At 43.8% G+C, this 23,778-nt stretch overlaps 2 protein-coding genes across 2 annotated transcripts in view; one reads left to right on the top strand and one right to left on the bottom strand.

The window, feature by feature from the left end:
* LOC308111696 (ADP-ribosylation factor-like protein 15) overlaps positions 1-4,103 on the bottom strand; it is a 95,771-nt gene extending 91,668 nt beyond the window's left edge. The window contains exon 1 of the mRNA XM_080466690.1: positions 3,682-4,103. Coding sequence (XP_080322816.1) covers positions 3,682-3,693 — 12 coding nt within the window. The 5' untranslated portion in view covers positions 3,694-4,103. The remainder of the gene's footprint in view (positions 1-3,681) is intronic.
* Positions 4,104-9,024: 4,921 nt separating this feature from the next.
* On the top strand, positions 9,025-22,444 carry snx18a (sorting nexin 18a). The gene is made up of 2 exons (XM_080466689.1): positions 9,025-10,892; positions 19,887-22,444. The coding sequence occupies exons 1-2, from the start codon at positions 9,371-9,373 to the stop codon at positions 20,138-20,140; spliced, it is 1,776 nt and encodes a 591-aa protein (XP_080322815.1). The 5' UTR covers positions 9,025-9,370; the 3' UTR covers positions 20,141-22,444.
* The last annotated feature ends 1,334 nt before the right edge of the window (positions 22,445-23,778 follow it).

Raw genomic sequence — 23,778 nt, 5'->3', positions numbered from 1 at the left:
CAAATGTTACTTATTTTACCCACATTTGATTCCACAATGGTTCTGCCTGGTTCAGATGCTGTTTTTCATTCTGCTATGGACAAGAACTCGTTTATCAAAGGACATTAAAGATTAAAATTTAACATTTCCCGAGCGTCTGGAGACTAAAGCCGAGTATCCTTTTCAGAGACTGAATGTGCTTTCCACACATCCACTCTGCACAAGCGACGCAGCACAGTGGAACAATTTGCAATTTGCACAGCTCCATTTCATCACTTACCGAACAGCTAAGAAAATCCTGAAACAATATTAAAAGAAAAAGTGAATCCAACACTGCACTCTCTGAAAATGATCAATACTTTGGTGAAACACATCAGTTTCATTTAATTTGTTTGAATTAATGCTGTGACTATGTGTCACCTTTAAATACTACAAGGTAAGACCCTGTGACCTGCTACATAAGCAATTTATTCTAATAGTTTAAAACATACACAGGGAAATTAACCAAAACTCACTGAAAGCAGGCATGTCATGAACTATTTAATTCAAAAACATAACTGATAATTACTGATGCCAGATGCACAACTGCCGTCTTATTAAAGTGAACCAGCAGTTTGTAATCTCAATAGGGGGTTGTCTTTCCACCTGTTGGCTGTTCAGTTATCACAACACTAAGTGAAACAGATTCCCTCTCAGGCCAGGTTCACGCGTGTCCGGATATTTTTAAAATACGGTGATATTTCTCTGCGTTTGAGCCCTGCATTTATACATAAACGCAGCTACGAGTCACCGCAAATGAGGATTCCTGAAAACTCCGGCAACAGTGGAGATCTGGAAAAACTATGTCTCTGTTTGCATCTAAAGGGGGGTAGGCGGGTATTTACGTCACAATTAATGACGTTGTGTTTTTTTTCAAGGATTCGGATTGGCTATTATGGCTTCATACTTCTCGCTACACTGACCCCTACAAGTTTGGCATGCTCATAGTGGCTCTGAACCAGATGGATATGCAGGTCCATGTCAATGAAGATTGTTTTGTAAACACAAAGGGGAAATATCAGTTTTTGTCAAAACCCAGGTGCACGTCAGCGTGGCCTGAGTGAATCCTGGCTGGATGGGTTGATATCCCAGGAGTGTGACTGACTGTGATGATTATGTGTTCCTTTTTGAGCAGGGTACCAAGACAGTGAAAATGGCTGAAAGAGCCTTTAGACATTCAGATTTAAAGGCAGTGTAAACATAAATGTAGCAGACTTAAAAAAACAAAAGGCAATAAAACATTTGATGAAATCTTCGATTGAAACGTCGAGGGAGGGCAGTTATATTATCAACTAAATAAACATCCTTCTTTACACAACTCCTTTTACCTTTCAGCTCCTAATTGTTTCTCCCGCTACTTCCTGAATGTGAGTCACACAGGTAAATGTGTGAACCATCCTATTAGCATAAGGAACATTCCATCATTTCCATACAGATCAATGCTTCGCAGCTGTTGTCAATCAGTCTCGGGTGATTTACATTCCACAAAAGCTTTCAGAAAAGCCTAACAAATACCTGATGTCCACACCCCAACTACTTAAACTCGATAAAATATGTCCACAATGTTTAGTCCTTCACATGTGAATAGTTTGTTGAATGAGGCCAAAGAAATATACAACTACCTTTCAGTCTGCCCACCTCTAAAGCTAAGCACCATTAATAGATGAGGTAGACCATAGTTATAGGTCAAAATGTTTATCTTTACAGATGTAGCATCGACAACAGCAAAGCATGTGAAGAATAGAGATTGTGTCTGTATAAAAAAGAAAAGAAAAACACAAACAACAAAGCTCTGTTTGTGTTCTCATATGCTGGAGTGCTTCGCTTTGATGTCAGTCACCGTGGCCTGTCTTGTGACGTCTACCAACAATTTAGGGCCGAGAGTTTGGCCACTCGGTGCACCAGTGCAATGTGTTGCAGCACGGCAGCGGCGAGCACTAAATTCCTCTCTCGGCCCTGCAGTTTTGTGTGGCCTTTTTTAACTCTATGCTGACCATGCAGAAGTTCAGTCCCTCCAACACGCTCAAGCGTCCTGCTGAAACAGAACCCCCCCCTCCGAAAGATTAGACCACAGACACCACACATCCATGACATCCACCAGTGTTATAACTCCTGTCAGACTTAGTATTAAACACAGAAATGCAGATTATATATCTGAATGCATCTCTGTTAATTCTACCAATGCTTAATGGTCAAACTTGATCTACAACCTCTATAATAAACGCACGAGCAGAGCATAATGCAAGTGGAAGTGATTAATAGCTTCACCAACATGTTCCTAATGATTTACAGAAGGGACAGGGACATAGTTTTGGCCAGGGTTTTGTGCCAAGTCTCCAGTGTTGCACAGCAGGAAAGGAGGCCCTTTGCCTCTTTAGTGTCTGACCTCAGAGGACGGCCAAGCAGTCAGCTCCAGCGTCCACAGAGTTACAGCTGGGCTTTCCACACAAAACTGTTTGTCACAGAAACGTCTTTAAGCGGGGAGATGTGTCTCTCTTCTACGTGTACACCTTAAACATGTAGAAAATCAGATCACATTGTTGCACAGCTGTTCTTGCAACGATTAGCCAGAGGAAGAAGTTCAGGTTATACCAATTTCACTCCATATGTGATGCAAGAGGGCCGCCCCGTCCTGCAGCAGCGACAGCGTTGAGGTTTACACTTTACTCCGGACAAGTATCCATTAACATGTAAGAGAGATTACAGAATAACTCCAGAAAATTGCCTCTTTTGTTTTCCACAAGATTTGTCCCTAAGTTCATAAGCCACAGACATGCCAGGGATTAACCGTACAGTCGCTCCGGTGGCAGTCGCCGTTTAGGACTTTGTAATCTCTCCTCAAGAAGTGTCCCAGTGACGCCAGAGTTCAAAGTTCCTCTAGGGTCTCACATCTTGGGAGACCCATCATAAACAAACTGATAACACTGGGTGGGCAAGTTCCTCTGCATGTCACACAGTCCCTCCGTCGCCCTCCATGTGAGATGACAGCACAATGTGTGTACACTTTTTCCCCCCTGTTGCTTCAAGAATTCCCAGGCAAAGCGTTCAGTTACAGCTTCCTCTCCTATTGTTGTACTGTTTCAGCAGCACCCATACAATTCCTACAATGTGGGCAAAGGCCCAAAAACCAGACTGTCCCAGCCCAGGGCTGGTACAGAGGCCTCGACTGAAACCATCCTGATGGAGGTGAGAAGCAGATACCTGAAATCAGGGCACAGATAAATCCCCCACCCCCTTCCCCACTTTATCCTCTTTCTCTTTGAGGGACACCTTGGCTCCAAGTAACCTGAGCCAACACTGATTGCTGCTTTATGTTCAGCCCCGGCAGAGGTAGTTTTGTGGGAAATAACAGGTTCCTGGCACCAGCAGTGCCTCCAGATGGGTGTTGCTTTAAGACTAGTTGTCGTCTTTTCACGAGCACATGAGATCGGGGTCTGTGGGTCAACCAGTCACAACTAGTTCACAGCTGACGGGCGAGAGAAAGCGACTTTACACACTGGCACAGGAAAAACCAGCAATACGACAGTGGCTCGCAGGGAAAGTGGTTTCGTGGAAGCGCCTCGTGCTGGCTGTTGATAGATGCCCACCTGAGTGACATCACAGGAACCAGCTGATAGGAACCAAACACCGGAGCCAGTCTGTAGCATTTCGCCGTTTACTCACCAGATAATCCATGTACTATCGCTGACCAGCCACAGCAGCACGAACTGGCTTTGTAATAATCCCGTTATTGCCTCGGTGAGTCCAAAATGTGATGATTTTTATTTACCACACGTCGCTTTGTATTCCCCGCCTTCCGACAGCCACAGCAAAAATTATTTAAAAAAAAAAAAAAAGAAAAGAAAACGAAAACAAAAACAAAAACGAACAGCCTTTCGGGGGTTTGGAAGCTGCAGCTTTCGCCCTCTTCCTGGTTATAAGGCCAAGTTCTGAGCCCACAGACGACCGAGTCTGCTTCGATCGACAAGGGCCGCTGGCTTGGAGGAGTTTTTCCTGGATAAACAGCCCCTCTGCCACCGGCTGACTTCCAGTTTTTTTTATCACAGTGTCAGTGGAGGAAACCAAAACGAAGCCCACTCCGCTACGTCACTTACGTCGCGTTTGCGCGCGCAGCTCGGTCACGTGACCAAACACATGGCTGCTTTCATTCATAGGAGGCGTCTCAGCTGTAAGGCTATACTCAGTTTAAATCGTCTTTTATTCATTTTACCTGGGAGCTTTCAGATCACCACGGTTCATATTTACGGGTCTCACATGCTCTTTGTATTTATTAGTAATCTACAGAGTAATAACTGTGATAAAGTGGAAGTAATCGAACACAATGTCAAAACTGTCTTTGTTGGTATACTGATCATCCTCTGGATGTTTTTGTAAATATTGTGAAAGTAAATAACAATAGTTATCTGAAGTGTCAAAGAAGGAGGCTGGAACTCACCATGGAGGAGTGGTTTACTGTACTACTAAAACAAATCCACTGTAGCAATAATGATTTGCAACTAAATAAGCAAACCTTGCAATTAAATAAGTTACAACTGTACTTATGTTAATTCCACAAATGCAATAAGACCATCCACCTTCACTATCCATCCCTCCATCTTCTATCCTGTTCAGGGTCTGTGGGGGCTGTAGTGATCCTAGCTTACTATGTGCGAGGGCAGGATACACGCTGGACAGGTTTCCAGTCCACCACAGGGCAGAACACACAGAGACACACAAGCACACACACTCACATTCACACCTCGGGGCAACTCAGTGTCACCGGTGAATCTTAAATGTGTGTTTTATGGGAACAAGTACAGGGAGAACCAGCAAACGTCTTGCTATGATGGGACACTACATCACTATGCAACCCCAATTCAATTATATTTTATTCATAGAGGGCCAATCACAAGAGATCCATCTCTTCTCACTTTTACAAAGAAAGAAAACAGACAGGAAAGGGGGGGGGGGGGGAGGGGTCCCTTTCAAACACAGGCTCAGAGGATGTGGCCACTGTGTGACTTTTGTTAGGCACAGAGAGCTACAAACAAACAAGCCCCCCCCCCAACTAAATACAGACATTTGAATAACAGCACAGTATATAACATCTCCTGTTGTGTATTCTGAGTATTCAGATCAACATCAAATTTAATAAATCCATTGTGTGACTGCACATGCATTTCTCATGTGTTCAACTGTTTAAGCAGCACATGCCAGCCTCTGACATAATGCACCACATAATGCATAATGAATGAAGGACGCAACATGACAGTATGTGTTGAGGATGGCGGTATGTGCAACAGATGACAGTATATGTGTAACTTGTATCAAAATGGAAGACAGATTTCTGTGCAGCTGTTACAGCTAGAAAAAAAAATTGGTAAAAGATGAAAATTGGTCAAATTATTTGTCATCTCAGTTTGTTGGTTCTATTTGCTGAACAGATGGGCAGTCTTTTCTAATTGTACAGTGTGCTGCTTGGGGAGATTCATGGCAACATGCCATGAGAGTGATGCAACAGAAGCTTATGTCATGTTTAAAGGAACACTACAAGACTGGTCACTCTGCAGCACCAGTCAGGAACATGATGCTATAATCTTCTTTTATCCGCAATGACTTCCCTTACAGTGTGCATAAGAAAGTGTATGTCGATCTAGAAAAGCAATTCTACTATGGGATGACATTAACAAGACAAGCATGGACAAGAATGGTCTGAGATACAAAATTAGAAAAAACAAAATACAAAAACGATGTGATATCATCCTATTTGGAGAAGCAGCATAAATCACAAATGTACTGATGTGATGCAAGCTGCATACCAAAGTAATTCCTTCTCCCAGGTGAAAACAGTCCTCCTCAATATTTCATGTGATGTGCTATAAAAGATCCCCCAACACTCAGTGACGTGCAAAGTGAACTGGATGTCCTTTGGATAACTCTGATTCTGTGAGAAACAGAGAGTGAGGATAACACTTGAATTAATAGAGCTAATGTCTGTCAATTAAGGAATGTGAGCGATGTCGCCGGAATTTCTGAACCAAGTGTGAGAGGGGAGACCTCTGGTGGTCTCTGGGAACATGGTAGACTGGACTGTAGTTCTTGATTCAAGACGGATTTCATGATAAACAGTCATAGGATTATCCATACATCCATCTTCTGTACATTAAAACCACGATTGTATACTGTGGGAGGAAATCTGGAGCACCTGAACAACCCACATATGCTCAGGGAGAACATGCAAACTCAATGCAGAAAGCTCCCAAGACTTGAACAGGGGGTGTTGTTGATAGTGTGAGGCAACCTCAACACCGCAGTGCAGCCCAATTCATCAGGTCATTCAACAACATAGCAGTGATCCATTTCCATATTGCCTCTGAAGCTGTGGATCAGTTTGGGTAGAAATGTGGCACTATGGGCTCAGACGCTCACTTCGAGCTTCTGTAATTTTTACAAACGCTTCATTCACCAATAAGTGTAACGAAGCCATTATTTAGTCCATTTTCATTCTTTGGTTGTATTGATTTTTCTTGATTTTATTCCAAGATAATATGAAAAAAAAAAATCATTAACACTTTTCGACACAACTGTAACACACAAATATTACCACAAGGGAGCAGTGTTTACAAGAGAAATGTTACGTTTGAAGCCACGGAGAAGCTTGTAGGCAGAAGCCAACACATTTGTGGTGGTAATGCATTCACGCAAAGACTTTTACATGAAACTAAAATATTGGCAGAATGTGCTTTTTCTTTGGTGGATTTCATTGTGTGAGAAGGAGACTACAAAACGCACATCAACTATGAGACATTAAAACAGTTCACTGAAAAAAAGGGTTACGTTCCAGGGGATTTCATTGTAGGTTTTATGGTTTGCAGCTATTAAGCTGGTAAACTGCACAGTATCCTTTCTGCACTGTTAGACAAACAACATAAACCTGTTAGCTTGTCCACTGATACAATTCCGTACGGTTTTATTCTTTATTGTTTCATTTAGGGGCAAAGTAAAAATCACATTCGCTCCATGTACTTTCTTTGAAATGCATATTGTATCTGAAATGACTCACAGATTACTTGATCAGATGACCTCAGTCTAAATTAAAGCATATCATTTTATTTTATTCAGCTCTAACAGGATTGTGGGGTTATGAATGATTCATGGGTGAAGCGGGCATTATTTCCTGTTAAATACAGGGAACAGTTCAAGGTCTCATTAAAAAATGCAATGTTGGCAACTTAAGTGCATCTAATCAATAAGCCAATCTGCCCAAAGCAACCTCTCCCACTGGAAAAAAGCATTTTAAATATTTAGATGGCCAGCAGACTTTTTTCCTGTTGTTTTGGAGAATTTTCTGTGGTGGAACAATTGCATTTTAAATGGGATTGCAGGGGCATAGGCAGGCTTTTGTCAGAGGGAGTGGGGGGTTAAGCAGACATGTCAAGCTTTGAGGATGAAATTTCAGGTCATCAGTAGCAAGGCATGAAGGGCCGAAGCCCTTGTGGCCAGGAGGGAGAGGGGGGCCGCTCAAGGCCCCCAGAAGCCAACGAATCTTAGATTGCCAAGAGATGAATTCTGAGCATTTTTCTGGCTTGTTTTACATTAATTGGAGTAACTCATATGAGGTAAAATTTCAACTTTTACATGGCATTTTTGGCGAAGTTTGACAGCTTTGCAGCACTTAATATAATTACTTTGAATGTATATAATGTGACAATGCGATTTGTAATAGGTACCAATAGTCATTAAATACATAAGGTCTTTTTTTAAAATATACATTTTTGTGCTCTGCACACTTTATTGCTGTTTAGATGGACATGCAGAGACTAAAATGTCAGCTTTTGTCACAGAAATTAACATGCTCGTATAAGTGCATGGCAATGCCAGTCCTGCATCCTTACAGAACTGCGGAGACTCACAATGTTTCTCCTATTGGACATGGTTTGACCCTTTTAGGTGTAAGATTAAGGATGAAAAGTCTAAAACTGTTGAAAAGTTTTTTAAAGCATAAAAACAGACATGTGTTTGTATATTCACAATAAAACACGAGTTCTTCATGTTTACAGTAAGTTCACAATGTTTTATGTTGAATGACTGATATAGTCAACTGGAGTGGACTTTCTAAACCCTCTTGATTCATGCATCAGAGGGATATATTTGAAAAGGCTTTCAAATGTGTAACACAGTCAGGTGTGACAAACACTGTTGCGTTGACAACCTTGACCTTTGTTGTGACCCAGTGAGTGACCCCAGGTAGAACTCTCTGTGGTTCATCCTGCAGAACATTAAATACAACCTATAGGTTGACAGGAATGTCACAGTTTCTTTCTGAGGTGTAAATGGTCATTCTGTAGCAATAAGACATGTTTTTTTCGAGTGAGAGCGGACACGACTGGTCTCCTTTCCAATAAAATACCAAGTAAAAACGATTCTTTGGACAAAAGTATAAGGATAACGCTAAGCGTATGTTGTTAGACTAAAGAGTTAAAGATATTTTAGTTGATATCATAGGTATTTGGATCTCACTGTGGGTCGTTTGATGTATGTGTATTTCAGGTTAACTATGAATAGAAATAATTTTCCCGAAGGGATCAATAAGGTACAGTAGACAACGAGGAACTACAATATAGGTATTGATATTTCAATAAGAGATTCAATCTAAAAACATCCCTACCATATCAGAGGCATTCATCTTTTGATAGTGATCTGCTCACCAATGGCTGGATCACTCTCCTAGTGTTGTGTAATGTCTGAAACACTTATAACAGCACAATAAACAGTGAACAATAAATAAAAGTGCTCTCACTTCGCATTGCCAATGGTCAGAATAGACCCTGCAGCGGGCCAGTTAGAGAGGCCATGCTGCAGCACCATGCCCACCAGGAACAGATCAGCAGTGTGGATCATTCTGCAGGATGTAAATCACCTGAACAGTGTTGGTTTGTGTTTTCTGGGAGGTTGTAGGGAGGGTTGCAGCGTGTCGGAGCTCCGCCCTCGGCTCCTCAGCCTGACGTGCTGCTCTGCGCAGCACGTGAGGGCAGAAGCGGCGGAGATCAGCGGAGTCGGATCGAGAGGCTGCAGCAGCTCGGCTCCGTGTTGTTGTTGTTGTTGTTGCAGCGGGATAAACCGTCAGCCTCTGGGTTGACACGACCAGCAGCGTCCTCTTGGATTCACCCCGGAGGCAGGAGAGGATCGGGGTGTTGTCACGGTGTCGGAAGTTTGTGGAGCGGAGTTTCTGCTGGGCGGTCTGAGCTCGCCCGGCTGCCCGCGGAACCCGCCTCCTGCTCCGGCCAGCCAGCCGTAAGAGAGCCCGCTGTCCCCCGCTGTCCCCCGCTGTCCCGTCCCACCCCTCCCTCCCCGCTCCAGCTGCCCGGGAATCATGGCGCTCAGAGCCAGGGCGCTGTACGACTTCAACTCGGAAAACCCCGGCGAGGTGTCGGTGAAGGAGAACGAGATCCTAACTTTGTACAGCGACAAGGACATCGAGGGCTGGCTGGAGGGGACGAACAGTAAAGGAGAGCGGGGACTCTTCCCGGCTTCATACGTGGAGGTCCTGCGGAACGACGCCTCCTCCACCGTCAACAACAACAGCTGCACCACATCTGGGGACGCATACCCGGACTCCCGGTACGCCAACATCCCAACCGGAGGGTTTGACGGCTCCTTCAAGCCGAAAGTTGAAAACTTTTCCAAGCCGTCGGCTCCTGCATTCGCCACCTTCTCTCCTCCGGTGCAGCAGCAGCATCCTCCTCCTCCTCCTCAGCTGCAGACCTACCAGCAGGTCAGCCAGGGCAGCGACGACGACTGGGACGACGACTGGGATGACAGCTCCACGGTGGCAGACGAGCCCGTGGGAGGCAGGTATCAGGACTTTGAAGGCAATGGCCCCTCCAAGTATAGAGTGTCCACAGCCTCACTGGGGAGGGGAAATGCACAGCAAGCCAAGAGCTCCGCCACAGTCAGCAGAAACCTGAACAGGTTCTCCACCTTCGTGAAGTCGGGCGGCGAGGCGTTTGTGCTCGGCGAGGCTGCGGGCTTTGTGAAAGACGGGGATAAAATCTGTGTGGTGATCGGTCAGTGTGGCCCCGAGTGGCAGGAGAACCCGTATCCCTTCACCTGTGGCATTGACGACCCCACCAAACTGACCAAGTTCAAGGGCATGAAGAGCTACATGTCCTACAAGCTGACGCCCACCCACACGCAGAACCAGGTGAACAGGAGGTATAAGCACTTTGACTGGCTGTACGCCCGGCTGGTGGAGAAATTCCCCGTCATCTCGGTGCCACACATCCCAGAGAAGCAGGCCACGGGGCGCTTCGAGGAGGACTTCATCTCCAAGAGGAGGAAAGGCCTCATCTGGTGGATGAACCACATGACCAGCCACCCTGTCCTGGCCAGGTGCGACGTTTTCCAGCACTTCCTCACCTGCAACAGCGCAGACGAGAAGGCCTGGAAGCAGGGGAAGAGGAAGGCCGAGAAGGACGAGATGGTGGGAGCCAACTTCTTCCTCACCATCAGCACCCCGGCGAATCCACTTGACTTCCAGGAGGTCGAGAGCAAAATCGATGGCTTCAAGACCTTCACCAAGAGGATGGACGACAGCACGCTGCAGCTCAACGCCACGGCCAACGAGTTTGCACGCAAGCAGATCAGTGGCTTTAAGAAGGAGTATCAAAAAATGGGCATGTCATTTAAGGTACTGAGCCAGGCTTTTGACATGGACCAGCAGGCGTACTCAGTAGGGCTCAACCAGGCCATCTCCTTTACTGGCGATGCCTACGAGTCCATCGGAGAGTATTTTGCCGAGCAGCCAAGCAAGGATCTCGACCCGATCATCGATTTGTTAGGCCTTTACCAGGGACATCTGGCAAACTACCCAGACATCATTCATGTTCAGAAAGGTAACAAACACAACATCTGAATCTCCCACTCACTGCTTTAATGTATTCAAATCTTTGACAAATACTCTCAGGTATCCACTTATTATTTCATATACTTTGATTCAAATGCTCAGAAATGAGGTTGTGAAGCAGTTTTGGCCTCACAGTGATGAGACAAAAACTCAATCCCGGATTAGGGTTTTTGTATGTGGAGGTGGCATGTTCTCACAGTATTTGTATAACTTCTCCTTGAGCACCATCAGGTTTACTTGCTCTCTCTTATCGGTCTTGTCAGTAACCCTGATGGAGACACTTTCAGGGTGAAACGGGCTCTTGGACTAATGCCAGCTGGGTTAGAAACGTGCTACTCTTACCACAAACATAAAACAACTGAGTATAGCAGATGGATGAATCATGGTCAGTAATGATTTTCACGATGCAGTTAAATTGCCTACAGATTACAAAGAACTGTCATCATCCATTTAATAGACTGAGGCGACAAGCATCAGGTATTTCATTCCATCTCTATTCAAGCCGTTCTGAAATTCTCAACACGTGCCTTTAGAAGCCCATAATATGGCAAGACTGTTATCGATATGACAGTGTTTTGCTGAGGCTCTATGAACAGCTTTAGATCAAAGAAATAAGTGTGTTTCCTGGTCCATAAAAGAAGATAAACAGCAGCATTAGTGTCAGGCAGAGTTGCTTGTTGGCAGGTAACAACACAGCTTAGGTTCATTTGCAAAGCAAATAGACGAGCGCTTGCTCACATGCGGCCGCCACTGTTTGTCCCACCTGCTGAATCAGAAGGGCGGCACCAGTCTGTTCAGTTGTGTTTGACTTTCCAGTACCGGTGAGGTCATCTTTGGATACAGAGACTTCCCTTCCTGTCTTATCAATGTAAAGATTTGAGCACTGAATTCCTGACACGTGATGACCCGCTGGGTTTTCACCGGTGCCACAGATAAACTGGATAGTTGAACTAATCTAGGCCATCCTCCTACACAACCCAGACCGGATCATTGTTTTCTTTGTTTGGCAGAATGTCCCTCTCGTGACAGGCGACACTGTTATGCAAGAAGCAGGGCACTGGAGAGCTGATGAGAGGAGCGCTCTCACTGCTGCTGCTGGTGCTGCTGCTGCTGGTGCTGCTGCTGCTGCTGCTGCTGGTGCTGCTGCTGCTGCTGCTGCTGCTGCCATATACAGGAATGTGTTGGAGCGTCTTCCTATAAGCCAAACCTTTCCGCCTCACGTCGCCCAGCAGGTCGTACTCGACTGACAGCTTTTTCTAAATGTGCCGTCATTTGTTAATAGATATGATCAAATTTAAGAGGCCTGCCTGAAACAGTGCCATGCAGGGCATGACGTGGGAGAAGAGCCAGTGTTCACAAGATTATAGGATGACGTTAACTAATCCTTATCATTTCATGCATTAGTTCCAGTCTTTATGTTCTGCCTGATCAGTATCACACAACTCATGAAGAAAATTCATGTTTTTTTCTACAGCGTGGTGCGAAAACTGACTTAGAAACGTCCCTGAATGAATTAGCAGAGCGACAACTTGAGTCCAGCAGCTTGGTGGAGACGGGCCTTGTGGACATGCAGGTCGTTTGAGGCCCGAACAAACATCGGGCCTCTTCACTACACAATAGTTGCACAGGAGGGGACACAGGGCGGACTTGTTTTCACGCCACAGTGGGACACAAACTTCACATTCAGCTCCAAAATTTAGATTCCCCACGTAGACCACACACACACACACACACACAGCCCACATAAGGTGACACAGGCATTTCCACTGTCTGAGCCAAAAGCGTCAGTCTGATTGTACGGATAAGAGATTTTGAAGACCTTGCCACAGGCGTTGAGAAAAGACATGCAGTGAAAACACAACCGAAAGGAAAGACAGGATGCTCAGGAGATGAAAGCAGAGTCACACAGAGCCTACTGGATCTGAAGGTACTTCGGTCCCCGCCTGTTTTTTATGTATCCCCGCAGTTCAGGTCATCTCCTTATTTTACGACAATGTGTAATTTTATTTTTTGGCCTTTGTGTCTTTTGAAAGAAAACCTTAAATATACTTTTGAAACCTAACAGTTAACATTTCTAATGTCACATGGAGGGACGTGTCATTTTAAAATTGTCGCTCGTGTTTGCATTCATTGAAATATTGTTTTAAGAGATTAGAAATAACTACTTTCAAAAGTAACACCCAATGGGGTGTCATTCACACTTATCATGTGTGGTCCTATTTCAAGATATTTGTAGAACCGTGAACGCTGCCATTCACACTCTGATGTACACCATCCAAGTTCTCAGGGTTTGCAGGTTCCACCATTCAAGTTGCATGGCCGTACAACCGTGTGGCATGAAAATGTGTGATTTGTTCCGACAAAGCGACCATCATCAAAACTTCACCTTGTGTTGGTGAAATTAATCTGAAATGAAAACACAGAAACTTTGCTGTTTCCAGTCTTTCATTGTTATATAAACAGGATTGTAAACACCAGGTCTACCACCAGTAATACTTCAGTTATAGTAATTATACTTCAGCAAACGGAGGTTCAGTGAGTTTCTCCAAACTTCAAGTCAAAGTTCCAATCATCTCTGTATTAAGGCTTTTTAGCCACAACACTTCTTGTGGAAAAAAAGAAGAAAGGTGCCTGAATTTTACCCAAGAATAGGATTTTTTAAAAATGAATAAATGAAAGTTGTGGTCTGATAATAAATATATGGATTTAAATATGTGATCATTAAGTTTAAAGGGCTGATTTGGTGACGTGCCTTCCTCTATGACTGATGTATATTCATCACAACACTTCCTTTCAATGTGTTCCCTCTCGATTACATTCATAGCACGCCGTGTAAATGTTCACACGATAGTTTACCTCGTCTGTGAGGAAGTGAGATTTATTGCTTTCAATCTGGTGCTTCACGTTCTTTGTTATCAAACTGAAGTGGACGTTTCCACAATAGAAGTAGTTTTGGACAAACTCTTTTTCATCTAGATGGAAATAACTCTGGAATTGAAGGAGCGGTGGGGAAAAGCTTCAAATCAACCAGAGTAGAATAAACAAAATGTGAAAATACAAGTGTTTGGGTAATTATCTCGACATGGTTCGGGGGGGGGGGGGGGGGGGGGGATCTCAGGTCTCTTGGAGAAACTCATCACAGCGGCTGCTAATCCTGTCTTATCAATGGCCGAATTCTATTTTTAGCTCCCAGCGTTTATCTTATCTGAACCGCAGACACTCGGCAGGCTTTTATTTGTCCCAGTGAAACATGAACCTTCCCACAGAGAGACATTGACCATCACACTATTGATCTCCGGCTCCACAGGGACCCCCATTAGCCATTAGAGGGCAGTCTGATCGGGACAACGCTCCCAACTCCACATCGGGCTTTGCTTCTAAAATACCTTCTGTTATTTCGGTCCGAACCCGACGCAGAGGCCTCAGGAGTATTGAAGTCTGACGTTTCTACTCGCGTCAGGCTATTGAGAAAGGGTCAGGGAGTTTCACAAGCGCTCACTTCTGAAATGCAAAGAGTTTCGCTCCTTTCCGGTTAACGCCGGGTGGCTTTGAAGTCTATTAGTTTTGATTTTAAATATTGCTGCATGCAATGTGAAGAGTTTAACATACAATTTTCATGATGTTTTTTCCAAGTGCGACTTGGTAGTTTTTAACGTTGAGAGTCACCCACAATAGCAATCCAACTTCGTTGTCTGTCCACATGAATCTCTGTGTAGTTTTGTTTTAATGTCCATCGCATATTCTTCTCTGGGTGTATGCGTGTGTGACTCCATTGCAAAAAAAACAAAAAAAGAACATTGTTTTCAGTCTTTCTGCCATTTCCATGTAAACAAACATCGTTCATTCAAATTATTGCCACGTAAACAGGAAAGTTTTCTGAAACGAAAACAAAAGAACAATGCGTTTTCACATTGTTGTGTGAATAGGACCTACTCCTAAACATTGCTTTTCCAGCACGAAGAAGTATTATTTTTATACAATTTTTCTAGAAACATCCAAATTGCTGTTTGACTTATAATGTTGCGATTGATGAAAAACACTACAACCCGGTTTTAAAACGGGAAGCAAGCGCAATGCAGCTTAATTTGTCAACTAACAAAGAATCTGCAATGACTGATAACTTTGTACAGCACATTTTTCAATCAAAATACAGTCATGCAGCTTCTATAGGAGTAAAAACATTAACAACCATGCCAGATGCTGCTGGTTCTTGTTTGAATATGGAGTGCACAGCACACACACACACACATTCACACTGACACACACAGGCAACTTAATTTGCTGTTCCTCTGACTTACTCAGCACGTCCCTCAGAGCTGTACTTTTCTGATCCCATCATCATTTTATCACCACAAGTGATCAAACAATGGCCGGCGAGTGAGGGAAAGACTGTGATTGCATATCAGCTGAGTCAGTCGTTCCCACATGATGCTTGCACTGTGCACGTGCTGCAGGATATGTCTGATATATTGTTACCGGCTGCTCAAATGTCCCTCCGATGCACAAATGGATGACAGAGGAGGTGGTGGAGTGATGAGATGAGGATTGCCCGCTGGTCGTTCAGGTCAGAGGGCCTGCCTGGTGTTGCATAAGCCTGGATTATGTAAGCCCTGAAATGGCAGCCCTGCAGCGAGCCCAGGAGGACTCTGTGCCACCTCCGTACACCCAGGGGTGACTTCTGCACGGGAGATTATCAGGAATTCTTCCTACCGAGGGCCAGTTTCTACAGCATGCTATAAACCTTATTTATCTCCATCTGCATTGCTACGTTTGGGCAGCTATCAGCAGCTCTAAATCCTGAATACCCACACCACCGTATGTAGAGAATAGCATCGTATATTTCAGATATGCTCAGCATTCCCAGCAGGCAAACGGCTCAGCAGCAGCGCAACACATCAGGTGCAATACAGGATTATAGAGGCGATCTGTTCTCATAAAATCTTTATGTCTTAGTATTTACAATAGAGATCGTGAAGTTTGACTGGAAAGAGAAAACTTGACAACGCTAGGATTTATCTGCCTACAAACATCGGATTTCCATAAATGTGTTTTATTTTTTTCTAATATCTTCTTTAATTTTGTACATCTAATTATTTAGATAAATATTAGTCATTAGTCTATATAGTTGGATTATCATGACACACCGATGGTTTTTGAAAGTCTTTTAGTATCAAAACAGTTCATTAAGGTTTGTTAAAATGTGTTTTATGAATTGGATCGATAAAATAACCCAGAATAATATTTGATGCTCTTACAAGATTGTTTTGGTGATACCTCACTAATACCCCTAAGATCCATTCGCAGTGAAAAGCCCTATTGAACGTTGACTTAGTTCTATGTCACAATAAATGATGGTAAATACCATAAAGTCATGTTCTGGTTTGTTGATCCAACAAAAAAAAAAAAAGCACATTGTAAGCTCTTTTAAAATGGATTTTCTGACCTTTCACCGAGTTATAAACTACATGCATCTAATAACCCCTTGGTGTGACTCTGCATGTTAGTTGCGGTTTTGTTTTTACAAGCTGCCCGCAGCATTAGCAGCGGGGTGAACGACGTGGCTCTGCTTACTGCAGTTTGCTGACACCGTCGTCTGAACTCTTCCCGTCAAGTCTCCATGGTAACAATTATCCCTCCCTTTATCCGTTAGTGTGCTTTTAACACAGGAAGCCACAGACCTGTAAGGTACAGCAAACACCTTGGGGAGTTCTATTTAGGTTGCTGGACATCTGTGTCCGCCCCCTCCCCAAAACCTGCCCCCGCTGTGATCTTTGCCTCTCTTCCTGTCACGTTTAATCTCATGTACATTACAGCGACGCTGAGGTAGGGGTCAAACTGCAGCGGAGGAAGCCACACAACGAGAAGGCAAAAGGCAGATTTCAAGGGGCCGGAGGAACAAACGGGAGCTGTGAAGCTGTTTTATGACCTTTAAACGGAAGTCGGGGGAGTGGAGGCTTAGGTCACTAAGTCCTTTACTTCAGGAAACGAGCGAGCGGAATCAGAGTTTTGACTGAACGTTGGTGACTCAACTCACACAGTGACAAAACAAAATAAAGGGGGGATATGTCATTTGTGGCCCGAGGTCGCAATCTAAGTTCCGTCTTAAAGAACAACTGTGTGGATTATTTCGTCTCTCGGCCCGTCGTGTCACGCAGACCTTTCCGCTCATCAAGTGAACACTGTTGCACAGTTTTGAACAATTACGCCACAATTGTGCCACATCGGTGTCAACACAGCGTCTTTACCTCAGGTCGTACGTTTCAGAGTGTTGACAAAACAAGGGTTTTGACATGAAGCGCCGATCTGCTGCAGGAAGGTTCAGTCCAGCTTGATGAGGACAGACACAGATCCTTTTCGCAAACAGTAAATGCTTTTCCTCTGGGCTTTGCACCGTTTCAGTTGCAGAACTGAACAGCAGATGGGAATCGTATATGGAGCCTTCACCATATCTAGACTTCACCATGCTCCATCTTTCTGAAAGAAAAAACGGCGTGTGTACACAAACATAGTTTGTCACAGTTCGTCCAGTCAGCGGCCTGTTTGCTCCTGAAATGACATTATCAAGGTTTACGAAAACCAATTGATTTAGCATTAGCAATAAAAGCAAACTTTAGAGTTGTCATTTATGGGATGATAATAATCATGTCACCATATGGAGAGGATATCTAAAGAAAGAGATAAGCTGCCATGAGACTTCTGCTTTATGCACGATGTTTAAGGATCCATTTTAGGAATTCAGAAATATGTGACTCAGGCACTTGTGCCGGGTTTGTAGACAGACCAAATAGATAAGTCAGTTTTGTAGCTGGATACAACTGGCAGCAAGTTTCTCTTAACGGTTGCATTAGGCTTTAAGGGCCAAGTTAAAAAATTCAGAACTACATTGATCACAGTTCTTAGGCTCAGGAAATCTGAATTTGCTGGGTTTTCAGACCTCGGATCAGTTTATCTCAAAGTTAGTATTTTCATTGTTGGATGTTAAAAAGATCTATTACAAAAGTTGTTTTCTGTCCAGCCACGACTTTAAAAAGCAGAAACTGAGGTGAGAAGATGGGAGGAGTACATGTCAGGCACGTTTGATGAAATCCACGCTCTTTTTTTTAAAAGATTTTTTAAGTAAGAGTCTGAAACGTCAGAGGTGACGCTGCACCGCCTCGGTTCTGTCTGTGGTCGTCTTTCTTTCCAACCATTTTAAGCGCTCTGCTCTGACAGCCCATCACATTCTGTTAGTTTCTCTTGCTTTCCCCCAGATATTTCTTGCTCATGACATTTCTTCCTTGAGTCGGTCACAAAATGTCAACAGTTTAAGTCATCGGCCATGAGCTCCCAGTGTTACGACCCTGCTTTCAGCTCCTTTTGAACCACCTCCAGAAAACGTCAGAAGCTCATTTCTCATTTCAGCTCTGCAGTGACCGAAGGCTTATTCTGCAGCGGGCCTACCGATGGTAAATACGTGTGAACGCGCGGGGTTGAAAACCATAACGCTGCTGCTTTATCACAAGAGCTCACCACAGAGACGACAGCAACTCTCTCTTCCTGGCACTTTGAAGCCACAAAGCAGACACTGATGATACTCTTTGTGTGAGTGTGCTGATCTCGATGTGGGGCAGCCGCTTTTTAGCACAAACGCAGCAGTCAAGGAAATGTCCAAAAGTTGTCAGACTACTCTTTCATGAAAGAATCCAAAACTGAAAGACGACTTGTGCAAATTTTACGAGGGAGCTCATGCACAATACGTGTATCATGTACAGTAGTGATAACAAGTGCTTCATGTAGTAAACAGTTAAACCTAATAGCTGTGGTGTGTTTGTGTGCGTGGAGGCATTTCCATTCACACCACAGTCGGGTGTGTGTTGTAGGTCCGCCATGTAGACTCAGCAAAGTACCGCAGCCGGTAACAGACGAGGCCGCTGAAAGAAGTTCAACGTTTAGAATAATGTTGTGCAGAAAATCTTGTATTTACTTTAAACTTCATTCATAGAGCATCTCCTGAAAACCAGGTGCTTTAAGAGGGAAGAATCGAAATACGAATTTACATGTTTAATCGGATTATCAGGATTTATAGGGGGAAATTAAAAATGAGGCATTTCAAAGACCCAATCATCTAAAAGTAAGTCTGTAAAAGGGAGTGTTAAGGAATTTTCTTTTTTTTTTTGCGACGAACGCACAGATTCTGCCAGCTTTATCCTAAACAACTTCTTTCTGAGTTGTTCCCTGTTAGAAAAGTAACATGAAGTAAAGCTTCTTGATCTGCAGCCGCAACATAGACAAGAGAGGAAAAACCTCACGGACGTTGATGGATTGTCAAACGTTTTTGCATCGACCTTTTGATCAACGACACTTCTTTTGCTTAAAAAATAGATGTGTGAGAATTTTCCGCATTGCCCAGCCTATTTGGGGTTTTCTTTTCACACGCAGTTCAGCCACAAATGATGTGAAATGTTCCAGGGTGTTGTGTATAAACAAGTCCTCGGTCTTGCATGAGGTTTGAGAGCTGGACATCTGCAGCTTTTGATAAAGCAGATAATCAGATAATGCAGAAGTGTCACAAGCGTTTGTGACACTTCTGCATCGCTATGGCAGGAGGGGATTGTAATCAGTAAGTATAAAACGGTGTCCTTTTGTAATCAAATCAAAACGAACAACAACCATGAAACGGGCAGCAAGAATTCCTTAAATGGTTGCGTTGGGCTGTAAAAGTGACGTAATGTACCAGATATTTTTAGACTTGGAGCCTCACATTTCCTAACTATAGACACTGACAGGAGTCTGGTTCTCAGACAGTTTGGAACAAACCGGTCATTCTCAGAAGTCTCCCCACTGTTTTTACCTGACTTGTTTTGTTTCTGGAGTTATTGTCAAGGAAATAAAGTCTCAAAGAAGAAACATGGTTCACAGAGAAAAACAAAAGGTTTTGATGATATTATTAGTTTGACTTCAACTGTTTATCTAAATTACATATTTTTTTTCCCCAAACAACCAGGAGCCCTGACCAAGGTTAAAGAGAGCCAGAAGCACGTGGAGGAGGGCAAGATGGACCCAGCGCAGGCGGACGGCATCAACGAACGCTGCAACATCATCTCCTGCGCCACGCTGGCCGAAATCCAGCACTTCCACCGGATCCGCGTGCGAGACTTCAAGACGCAGATGCAACACTACCTACAGCAGCAGATCACCTTCTTCCAAAAAGTCACGGGGAAGCTCGAGGAGGCCCTGCAGAAGTACGACAACGCGTAGCGCCTCTCCCGTCCCGGCGATGGGGGGTTTTTAGACCCCGGTGACACACAGCCGTGCGCCTCCGTTTCGGCCTGCCGGCAGCGTTTTGGCTGGAAGCAGCCGGGAGCACGTGCTGCTGGATGCTGCTTTTCCAGCAGGGAGGGACGATCAGGGAGATTTGGCATGGGTAAAAATTTTTAAAAAAGAAAGAAATTACACCTCAAATCCGGGTTTCTGTGTGTGTCGGCCGCAACTTTTGAGGACACTGGATTTTCCCAGTTGAAAAGAAGATGTGTAGTGTAATGACGTGAGGCCAACTTTCAACACAAACAAGAGTATAACTCAGTTACATCTCAAGAGAATCGATAAAGATATCGGTGCAGCGCTCGGGCCAGCTTGTGGGTGAATGAAATCTAATTCCCACAGAGCGAGAGAGAGAGAGAGCTAATCAACGTCGCTTTCCCTGCTTCCTGCACATCCGGGGCAAGATTTCATATATCAAGTGTTTAAAGCCTTACGACTCCGTTTCTATCCAGTGGTTCCAGTGACTGGCCGACACTGAGCGAGCGACGGCCCAGCAGCCAATCACACTGCCTTCTGGACACACTCAAGCCCCTCCCGGTGCGGGTTCCCTCACAGGACACAATGTTTACAGCCTTTTTCACTGAGCTGCCACTGTCACCACCGTCTTGCTGTGCCTTTTAAATTATGGTCATTTTTGTTACTAGTTATTAAAAGTTTTATAAACTGTTTATGTAGAAACATATTGTGTGTTTGTTTTGGACAGAGCTTCTTTGGGAAGAGAGCACTGTGCTTGAAATGACAGCAGTGTCTTTTACGGGACACAAATCTTCTTTGGATTGATTCGTAACACTTGCCTACGTGACAATATGGGATTAAGGACTACCTGCTTTGACAATGAGAAGCTCTCGCTTCACCTGCAGCACAGGAAGCACAAGTGCTGATTAGAGCATGCAGACTTTTGGGGGGAGGGGGGTGGGGGGTTTAGGAAGTCGTGTCATCAGTTTGGTTTTCTGGCTTAGTTTCGGGGTTGTGTTCAGAGGCGGCTAGAGCGTAGAGAGGATTCCTCGCCTCTTTTACTAATGTGGTCCTTTATTATAGCACAGATCCAGACAGGCCAGCTGCACGGATGTTTTTAACCTTCATGACACTGGTGGCACCATGATGAGATTAATGTAGAAGCAGAGACGGTGAAATAAATTCCTCCTTCACATTAATTTGCTGCTTGGCCCCGTGTGTTTCTGTCAAGTTATTTCAAACATTCTTTTTTTTTTTTTTTCTTATCTTTACTCATTTTTTTTTCCACTTAGAAATATTCAGCGTGCCACTCGAGTCGAGTCTAAATACTGCGAGCAAACTGAGAGAAAAGTTCATGAGTTTCCGAGGAGGTCCTTCAGAGTGCCCCCGACAGACAAGTGGAATTTCCACAACAGTGTAATGTAGCCACTTTAACGATTTACGGTGCTACAAAAAGACACAGAGCGCAAAGCAGACAGCGCTGCAGGTTTTCTTGGCTGCCTCCCAGGAGACCCGGTGCTGTGGCTGCGCTTCACACGGAGCTCACGCTCGCCTCTCAGATCTGCTGACGGGCCGGTCATCTGGGACATCTGGCCGCAGTTAGAAGTGTCAGCGTGGACGGCAGTGAACACGTCGTCAACAGGAGAAGGTCAAAAAGAACGAAAACAGCTGGGATTGTTTCCCTTCAGCGATCGTCACCTCTATACCTATCTAAGAGAATAACACAGCAGAAGATTTAACCCTGATATTTGTTCCTTACATGTTGTTTTTTTTCCTGATGAAAAACCTGCTCGACAAGTAGAAGCAAACAATAGACGGATAACATCAGGTTTCCTCAGCAGATAGCGGCGAGGCTGTGGAGTGCACCCTTCTAGAACCTGTGCTTCTGTTCTGTGGTACTGTAGAAAAAAATGGCAGTGCAACATGGGAAGCTACTGTAGGAAAGGATGGAGAAATAATTTCCCCAAAGAGGGATCAATCAAAAAAAAAACAATTACACTTTAATTTACCCGACTCCGTTATGAATATTTGTCCATAGATGCATGAAGTACAATGTAAGATGTTATAATTTAGTGTTCTAATAAAAACACATTAAAGATATTTAACCGGAGATCATCTGTACATTAGTCGAATTTATATTTATTCACAGTTCTGCCGTAAACGGGAAGAATTATATCAAAGTAATGAATCTATCTCAAGAGTGACATACAGATGCATGATGAAGTCACAAGTCGCTTGGCATATATACTTAGAAAATGATAGAAATAAACTGATTTGTGCAACCAGACTTTTTTTTTTCTTCAAATCATCTCAAAAACATACTTTATATGTTTATTAATTCTAGGTGATGGACCACTGTCGAGAATCTTCATATGGAAGATTTTAAGAGCATCGGTTGGTCAGCCCCGTCCTTCTCTTAAGTCGCCTTTCCTGTGCTTGATCATATGACAATGGCATATTTAACATCAATTAATAATATTAGTAAATTCACAGTTCTTTCTTTTTAGGCTCTGAAAATGAGACGAAAGCCTGATTCAATGATTGCTGTTCCAATCAACTCAAGTTCACAGTAGAGCATAAATAACCAGCAACACTGCAACATTTCTGGCAGTTCCTCTTAAAAAAAAAAGGTTATTTCAGTCATTTCTATGTTGATCACACTATTGGTGAGGTCGTTTCAAGCTCTGTTTTCCCCTCTCAGGCATCATTGACTTTTCTATAGTAATCTGTAGTTTTTGTGTTTTCTATTACATAAACATAAGATGAAAACAGCCTCAGGCGTTCTCGCTCCTTCGGGCTTCTGTCAATACTGCCAACGCCCGAGGAAATGGGTGCTCCTGTTTTCATGTTCTGGCTTTTCTGAGCCTCAAGCTCAAGTTGTTCTAAATTTGTAAAAACAGCTAATTGTTAAGACACATCGCGTCAATCGTAAAAAAAAAAAAACCCCAGCATGATTGGTAAACCTGACATCATCTGCCGACACGTGACGGCTGTGGAACATATCGCGATCCCTGGATGAGACGGGCAATAAATTAACTGACAAAGGAAAACAGAGTGGAAATATTTTGAGGTCGTCTTCGTCGCAGTTCAGTTATTTCATGTGTGTGTGGCTCACTGCAGTCTAGTCACACAGGAAACAACAGCCCTCGACTGGATGTTTCATGTCTTTTCATACAACAGGCACAAACCTCAAGCCTGTGAAACACACGACCACAAAAGCAGCGATGGAAATGCCGTTTCAGTTATTCTGTGACACAAGTGTCATCGTAGCCGAGTGCAAAGCTCAGAGTAAACCGCATTTTATGTGGGATTTCCTCACAAAGACTATGAAAGAGGATGAATGAGAGTGAGGGTCTCTGCAGATCTTTGTGATTCACTGAATGGAACTTTAAAAAAAACAACAAATATAAAACACTTTATCACCGGTCGACTCTCCATCACAGAGAAAATCACACACAATCACACCCACCTCCTTTTCTTACCTATGAAGAATTTAAACTCATCAGTTAACAGGGAATTCATGTCTTTGGATTGTGGGAAGTAACTGGACTGTGAAATCAGGTACAATAAAAACAATCTTCTTTCTGTGTTACAATGATAATGAAACACACACGTTTTTT

This window comes from Lipophrys pholis, assembly GCF_963383615.2.
Source record: "Lipophrys pholis genome assembly, chromosome: 7".
Lineage (NCBI taxonomy): Eukaryota > Metazoa > Chordata > Actinopteri > Blenniiformes > Blenniidae > Lipophrys > Lipophrys pholis.
This window is presented reverse-complemented; position numbering and strand designations above follow the sequence as displayed.